The sequence below is a fragment of the Micromys minutus genome, assembly GCF_963924665.1.
Source record: "Micromys minutus genome assembly, chromosome: 20".
In the NCBI taxonomy this organism is placed as follows: domain Eukaryota; kingdom Metazoa; phylum Chordata; class Mammalia; order Rodentia; family Muridae; genus Micromys; species Micromys minutus.
The window spans coordinates 27,002,261-27,011,104 of NC_137955.1; the positions used below are offsets into that span (position 1 = coordinate 27,002,261).

The window sequence follows — 8,844 nt, forward strand, 5'->3', positions numbered from 1 at the left end:
TAATGTCCACCATCTAAGGAGTGGATTATCTTTTGTGATAAGGATAATGTAAGGCAAAGAGCTCAGCCAAGAGCTCTAGAAATGATGAAATGCATGTGTCCCCATGCATTTCAGTGACTTTACATAGTCACTCACTGGCTACAGTGGTTGACATCAATTTCCAGGTGAAATGAAGTACCACTTTAAAGGATCCAGCACTATTGTGATGTTTGCTGGCTATGTGGTGCTTTGGGGATGCTCGCCCACATCCCAGCTTCCTTTCCTGAAATTTGGGAACCTACACAATCTACCTAAAACAGTTTTTGCAAGAAAATTATTAGGTCATGTTCACATGATCCAAATTTGTTAAATGTTATCTAATTATATCCAGTTAAAATACAGTAACACTTCAAATGGGTCCACCGACTGCCTCCTCCTGATTCCCACATTTTCTTCCTCACTCAGGTACTTCATCTGCATCTAATGATGCAAGCCACAGGCAAAGGGCATTTCCCAATACTTCAGAAACATCCAGTCAGCATTTTGAAGAGCTCATTGTGTGCTAGCCATAGCAAATATTAAGTTCTATTTTCAGTAGAAAACAAAACACCAGAATTCCCACAGGCTCCGAATTAGATTGGCTGGCCTCTAACAGTATGAATTACCCCATACACTCCTTGTCCTAGGGAAGAAGACATGACTAGTGTGTGCTTTAGAGGCCACCCCTCCACTGTGACTAATGGCAGTATCTTGTCCTTCAGCACTGTGACACATAACTCCTATGATATAAATATTTCCATTATCTAAACTGGCTGAGGATTTTCAAACCTTAAAAACCCTATTTTCTATGTTGCTTAATGCTTATTTTGGACTTGAAAGAAATCTAGAGTTACTTGGGAAGAGTGGCTCTCAACTGGGGACTGCTCAGATCAGAATGGCCTCTTGTGCGTGTCTATGGAGAGCTGTCTTGATTGCTAAGCGATACAGGAGGGCCCAGCCCACAGTGGGCAGAAAAGGCCTAGGCAGGTGAGTCTGGCGTATATAAGAAATAGAGCAAACTAGAAAGCATGTTTCCTCCATGGTTGCTGCCTGTGCCCCTGCTTGAGTTCCTGCCTTGGGTTCCTTCAGTGATGGGCTGTTAATTACAAGACAAAGAAACCATTGCTATTGGTCTTGGTGCTGATTAGAGCAACAGAAAGCAAAGATGTACACTTAAGACTCCATTGATATTTCCAGACTGCATGTGTGAACTGAGGAAGAAGATATAAGCTGTGGTAATTGTCTACTCAAAGTTCTCTGGAGGGTTTTCAGAGGCAGGCTTACAGATATCCATTAGAGGCATCAACATCCCTTGCCTCTATTGGCCTTCTTGGCCTTCTCTGAGCCCTCTCCCTATTTTCCTCACACATACTTTGGAATCATTTTCCTTTGACCATGACTGGCTGGAAGTCAGTGTACGAACCTCTGTAGCAGGCTGGTGGCATGTCTTAATGAAGAAAGCCAATGTGTTGCTATCTCGAGATCCTAGATTTGGACACTTTGTTTATACGTTTATTCAGCTATCTGGATTCCCAAGTTCCCAAGTCCTTCGCTAGGCTTTAGAAATGCTTGGGACTTTCACCAGGCTGCTCACCTCTGCTACTTTGTTTCTCAGCCTTTGGTTTATGGCTCATTCTATTGTGGCCATAGCATCCTACCCACAATAAGTGTCTCCTTGACCACCACCACTCTTCCCCTGCTTCACTATCCTGACCCTCTTCTTACACTAGGATCATGTTGAAATTCTGACATAAGAATTAAGAGACCTTTCAGGTAACAATAACCCAAGGGCAACTGGATATGGCAAACATTGAATTTTCAGTTAAATGCTTGGTTAAAAGTCAAAAGCATAAGCCCTCCTGTGAGGACCAGAAGATGAAGAGGAGAACTGGAGGGTAGGCTGGCTCCCAAAACATCCTCTGCTATGTCCTCTCCTGGTTACAACACATAACATTCTCCTCACACGCGTTATCCTACAGTAAAGGCAGACTATCTGATATCACGTGTGCACTTAGAAATGGCAAGCTAGACCCAGTAAAGATTTCATTTGTTTACCATTTTTTTGTTAATGAATTGTTTAATTTTCTTCTGGGACTGAGCTAACTTCTGTTTTGGAATACACAGAGAGTCAACAGTCATCGCTGTTTCCTGAATTGCAGTGTCTCCCTCAGTCTCTCCACAGTAACAAGTAGTGAACAAGCCATCTGTTTCCTGTGCTGGGATTCTGGTTTGCTGGGACCTGAGGGCAGAAGAGGGGCATGGGTTAGGATTCTCAGAAAGACAAAACAGAAGGCCAAAGTGTCCACAGCTGGGGATACGAACTTGCTTTCTAAGCTCAGTTTCACATAAGGAAACACAGTAAACACACACTACTCTCAAGACCCAGCATCTAGGACAGCAATATGGGAGCTCAAAGCAAACATTTGGTAGACATGTCACCTTGCATTAGAACCAGAGCATTTGAATCCTCTGCTGGTAAACTAGGTAACCTTACACAAGCCATTATGTAAATGGTTTCTCTACAAATGCGGGCTAAAGCCAACACCTGCTTTCTGTAATTAGAAGGACAACAGAGGTGATATTCATAAATCACTGTTGTAGTGAGCTGCATTTTGCAAGTGCTTCCTTAACGTTCGCTATTATTTCTGATATTGGCTCTATGGTTTGGCTTCTTCTTCTAAAACCAGAGTGTTGAGTTAGAAAATCTTGAAGAATCTATAGTTAAGATCCAAGCTTGAGAGTGGGGACTAACATTTGCAGGCCTGGCTGACTGCACAGCTCCTCCTTCACATATCTCAAAGCCATCAACCTGGAAGTTGTCACTAACCAGAGAGAATGCAGCTTTTGGCAAGAGAGAACCACGTCCTAGGTCAAGTGCAGACTGAGAAGCAAGTGGCTCTTTTGCTGTGTTAGAAATAGAAATCAATGTGGTAAGAAAGAAAGAACCAAGTTGTGAATTCTCCACAAACATATGCAAAATCACATACAATCTAGACAACCACTTCTGATGGCTAGACCCATAGCAGTTGTTAAGTGGGTAATAGGAAGTGTACAAAAGTGTACAGAAGATAAAAGAGAAGATCCTAACATCCCCAGAAAAATGTGAGTGATCTGAAATAAACCGAAGTCTGACAACTTAAGAGGAATAATACTTAGAAACGTCCCCCATTGGAATCATTTTTGTATTCAAAATGCTTTTTAAGAGTCCAGATGCTGAAACCTTTTAAAAATAAAGTTTGTCTTGCTTAAGCAGTTGTAGGGCCTTCTGCCTATGGAAGAAGACTCAGGAGACTCAAGCAGAATTACGAGTTCAAGATCAGTATGTGCTCCAAAACAAAATTGTCTCAAAAAACTATCCTTTTCCACTGATACTTGGGTAACACATATTTACTCTTCTTTTAAAGGGTGGACTTGAGGAAGGTATGATGGGGGGAAAAGGCCAAGTGTTATCTTTTACTCCACGTTTGAAAAATTACATAAAATCCAGAGTCTTCTTTCAAATAACACACCCAGAGACAAGCAACCATGCCAGCTCATGTGGAGAGAGGAGCTCTTCCTCAGGCCAGACAGGATGGACCTTACCCTAGATGATCCTGCTTTTAGTAGACCACGAAAAAGGCTGGTTTGGGAAGGAGTGGACTCTCCTCCATCTACTGAATGCTCTACCTCCCTGCCAGACACAGGCTGGACATCTGCTAGGAAATCTCAGAAGCAGTGACCAAAACGGTCCACTTCAACTCTCTTTATATGCGTATCATATGTACTTTAAGAGGATTCTCCAGTGTTAGGTTTCTCTGTGCCTGTTTCAAAAGTTCTTTAATGATATTCATGCTTCTCCATATGCCCTCCTCTGCCTTGCCCTACCATTTCCCTCCCCATGCTTCATGTAACCCTTCCTGTTCCCTTGCTTTCCTTACTACCACGCAGTTCTATCGCCCCTTTCTCGAAGGCTCTTCTCCATGGCCTCATACTAATTTCCTGTCATCGTTGAGTATTGCAAAGGAAACATACATGATTAAAGATCCAAAGCTAATATCCACAAGTGAGAAAAAAACACATGACATTTGTATTTTCTGGGTCTGGGTTACTCCACTTGGAATGACTGTTTCCAATTTCATCCATTTACTGGTGAATTTCATAATTCTATTTTCTGAACAATTAAATGACATTCCATTGTGTAAATGTACCACATTTTCATTATCAACTCATCAGCCAATGGTCATCAAAGCTGTGTCCACTCCTAGTTATTGTGAATAGAGCAGCAATGAACATAAATGTCCAGCTATCTCTGAAGTATGATTATACAATTACATCGGTTATATGCCTAAAAGAAGTATGGCTGGATCATGTGATAAGGTGAATTTAAATGTAGTTGCACTATAATGTGGTGACAATGCTTTTATTAGACACAGCAGGCTAACAAAAATCTCAGGGTCATGAATAGACTACTTCTTTTGGAGTTGTTGACCAGTGAAGCCCTCTAGATCTGCAAACATTATGGGCTATTGAGAATGGCTCTCATAGGCTCATATATTTGAAGGTTGGTCCCTAGTTGATGAACTGTTTGGGAAGGATTAGGAGGTGTGACCTTGTGGCCTTAGAAAAGTTGTGTCACTAGGGGGTAGGCTTTAAGGTTTCAAAATTCCATGTCATTCCCAGTTAGCTATCTTTGCCTCATGGTTGTGGTCAAGATGCATGCTCTTGGTTGCTGCCCTAGACCATGGATGCCTGCCTACAGCCATGCTCCCCACCAAAATAGTCATGGACTTACCCTCTGAACCTATAAAGCTCCCAATAACCTTTTTCTTTTGAAGGTGCCTTATTCATTGAGTCTTATCACAGCAATAGAAAAGTAACTAATGTTTTTTTATACTCCTCCTCCCAAAAACTCAGGGATCATTTCAGAAGTGAGAGAGGAAAGACTTTAAGAGCCAGAGGTAGTAGATGACTACAACAAAAGCATTCCCTGGACACACCAGGGCGGTTGCATTTATGAACTCCCAGCCATTGTACTGGCATACATGACCAGGGAAAATTCCAGCATAGAGAGAGGAGGTGGGCATGAAGTCTCAACCCTCGCTGAACTGCTATTGGGAACTAATGGTTTCTGGGGGAGGGAGTCAGTTCTGTTTAAGGATACCACTCCAGTGCATGGCTACACACCCCATGGTATCTGGTCAGTTCAAAATAGACTTGATAATGTTTTGCTGCTTGTTTAAAGAAGACCAAGTTGGGTGGGTAGGAAAGGGGGTTGAATATACATTATGAGAATTCTTTTAGAACTAAAGAGACACTTCAGAGGGGGTGCAAAAATTTCTCCAAATTTTTATTAAAGTGCAATTTGCATTATCGTCTTACCTATTCCTCCCTCTCCAATTACCCCTTCCCACTGCCCCCCACCCCCAAGAGTCTTCTTGCTTTTTGAAAAGTAAATTCGACTGACACTGGGTCTGAATCACACTTATTTCTCAAATCCTAATACCTGTGTAGCTCACAGTAAATTCAAGCATTTTGCTGCACTGGGAACAAGAATGGGTGTGAGAAACAGCACGCCTCTTGGAATGTTTGAAAACTAAGGAGTGGGGGAACCTGTGACAAGAGTTTCTAAACTCAGAACCGCTAATGGAAAGAAGTTTGCACTCATTAGAAAATTTTCCCTGAGCTGCTTATTTTATAGACGTGGTACAGAAGTTAACTCCATCAATTCACGAACGAGGTTTCAAAGTATGGGTGTTAAAAATTGTAAGCTCTAATGTGTTTAATTAAGCCTTGAATGATATCGTGCTGAGATCAAGGCAGCAGTTTTCAACAATAATCTCAAAAGAGAGAGAGAGAGAGAGAGAGAGAGAGAGAGAGAGAGAGAGAGAGAGAGAGAGAGAAACAATGAGGTCTTTGAAGGTGATTTGAGAATAGCCCTGAGCTAGTTTTGAATATTCAGCTAAAAAAATAATATAAAATAAAAAAGTTAACAATTGAGACATGACAGTGGAGATATCTCACAATTATTCAGGACACTTGAGAGATCTCAAAGGAAAATCAGAACGAGAGGAATGGGCAAGTTGAATGAAGCCTTCCTAGACTTGAGACACATTCTGTCTGTTGACATCATAAATATGAATCCTGATCAGTAACATATTTAAAGAACTGGGTTATCCCCACGATGCTATATTGTTAACTCTACATTTTTAAGACGATTTGTTTATTCTTGTTTTATTAATATTTTGCCTGTATGTATGTCAGGGCACCTTGCGCATGCATGTAGAAGCCAGAAGAGGGTTTGGATCTCCTAACAGACAACTGTCGGCTGCCACATGGGAGCCATGACTTGAGCTCTAGTTGCCTGGAAGTGCAGAGTGCGCTCTTAACTTCGGAGACAGCCGCCGAGCTTTAGAACGCCACAGCTTCAAAAACATTTAACCTTAAGATATTTTATGATGTGTTACATAATCTCTCTCCAATAAGATGACCAGTAGCCACAGGTGGCAATTATGAGCCAGAAATATGGCTAGTGAACATTAATGTTCTCAAAAATGTGAAAACAGGCTGAATTGTTGTGACTCGCTATGAAAAAAATGATATAACATATTTAGCAGTTATATGTGATATCTTAAGTATACTGAATTAAGAGAACATTGATATTAAATATACTTATTTCTGTCCACATTTTATTATGTCTATCAGCAAAGCTTAAATGGCTTCAGTGTTGATAGCCATTGTTTCTGCTGCATTTGTACAAAGCAGGGTTCTCATTTAAGGCCGGCTCTGCCACCTGGGTATATGTGGCAACGTCTAAGGATATTTTCTGTCACAAACTGGGCAGTACAAAGTATGCTTTTAATCCTCCCAAACAACAAGTTTTCTAACTCAAAATGTCAGTCTTGCCAAGAGTAAGGGATCTCCATCTAGAGACATGGCTGATGGTTAAAAATAGACTATCTGTACAGAATCTGCTCCGTACTAGGACTACCTACTAGGATGTCAAAGTTTTTAGTAGGACTTGTTAAAAGCACTCACGACTCTTCCAGAAGACATAGCTTAGTTCCCAGAATTTATGTCAGGTGGTTCACAATTCTCTGTAACTACAGCACTCGGGTATCCATCCCTCTTTCATTCACATACCCTCCCCCCAAACATAATAATAAAAACAGTAAAATTAATTTAAAACTGCTTTTATTTGTCCACTGCCTTTTATCTCATGAAATCTTACTCATTGGTTTTGCTATGTTCTTCCCACTGGCTTTACTAGAGTTGTTTTACTGTCATTTCATTTTTGTAAACGTGGACATTTTCATAAGTTAGAAAAAAAATTATCGTCCATCCTTCAGAGGTTGTCGACACGACTGGACGTCATTCTGTTAATGACGTCAATACTGTTAGCATACAGCACAGCTGTGGACCTTTCGCTTCTACAGAAAGTGCTCACAAAGCCTTTCACTCAGGCTTTCCTCAAAATGGGAAGTCCTATCTTTTCTGGCAAGTGACTTCATGACAAGGCACTGTCAGTACTTACAGGTGGAAGCAGAAGTCCCAGCCTGTGTCCTTGCTAATGGTTGGGATGCAGATGGTGTTGGCTTGAGTTTTCCTACCAAGAGTCACGCTTGAGGTAAGGTTTAGGGGTAAAGGGCTTAGACGTTTGTTCAATTTTCCCTCCGGTGGATGCTACTGACTTTAAATTAAAACTGCTAAATATAAACCTACAAATAAACTATGCAGACCAATGTTTAGACACTCCTCAGAAGAAGAAATTGAAGGTGCTTATTGGAGTTTTATTTCCTTTCCCTAACGTCTACTCTACATTACATCGCCAAAGTTCTTTTTAAAAAACGTTTCTTAAATGACACGCCTTTTTACATTTACTGAATCATCCAAACACTATGGTGTGCTACTCAACCCAAATAATTGTTTGGCAGTGCCAAAGGAAAGTCGAATCAACAATTCTTCCTTTTCCAGAACCCATGCCACTACTTAATAGGAAGTTCTAGTTAAGAGGCTAAAACTCAGGTTCCCACTTAGGCTGTTGCTGTTAGCTGCTGACAAAGTGAACCCCGTGGGAAGATGGGGGGCGGGGGATGTGGTTGATAATGATTTCTGAAACTCTAGATTATCCCTAAGCCTTAAATACAGTTTATCGAATAGTAACACCATCCAAGTTGCTCCCTGAAGATTACTGTGGTAACTTCCCTTGGTCCAGAACACCCAACTTTGAAAAAGGAGTGGGGGAGGGTGGGTAGGCCGGGGAGAGGGGGTCTAAGTCCTACTTTCTTTCACATTCTGGGCTCTCAAAGTCCCAAACAGTCCCCACCACACAGTTTCATTGGCCCCTGGCTGGACTAGGACACCACACTTGGTCCCCCTCTAAGACATGTCTCATGTTTCTTGCTGCTCATCCGTGGCTTTTCTACCGTCGCTTCCTAACAGCAAACGCCCTTGGAGCTTAGCCCCATCTTCCCTGCCTGGTTTCTGGGGTCCTGCACCGGAAGCTGGTGAGCTCTTCTGGCTCGCCGACACTGAAACACCTTCCCGGCCCGCTCACCCGGCTAGGCAGTTCAGACCTCTGCACCTTGCTTGGTCCATGTCGAGTCTCACTGAAGCTGGGCTTCTAGATCTGGAGACAATGCGTTGCCATAGGAACGGAACGCTGACACCAGAGCCCCAAAGTGAGGCACTTTCAGCGATCTAAGGCCAAGGCCGGCCGACTCTGGCGTTCAGACAGACTTGCTGCTTCTGTGAATGGTCCTGTAGTGCCTGTCGCACAAGGACATTGTTTCTTGAAGAGGAAGGGAGAGAGAATAAACCCCTTGGAAGAAAGGAAGGAGCTGTAGGCCT

At 42.2% G+C, this 8,844-nt stretch overlaps 1 protein-coding gene across 1 annotated transcript in view; it reads right to left on the bottom strand.

Moving 5' to 3' along the window:
* TTC23L (tetratricopeptide repeat domain 23 like) overlaps positions 1–8,592 on the bottom strand; it is a gene marked incomplete at both ends in the record, with an annotated part of 42,870 nt that extends 34,278 nt beyond the window's left edge. Inside the window, 3 exons of the mRNA XM_080933748.1 lie at positions 2,074–2,257; positions 7,529–7,600; positions 8,552–8,592. Coding sequence (XP_080789874.1) covers positions 2,074–2,257; positions 7,529–7,600; positions 8,552–8,592 — 297 coding nt within the window. The remainder of the gene's footprint in view (positions 1–2,073; positions 2,258–7,528; positions 7,601–8,551) is intronic.
* Positions 8,593–8,844: the final 252 nt, after the last annotated feature.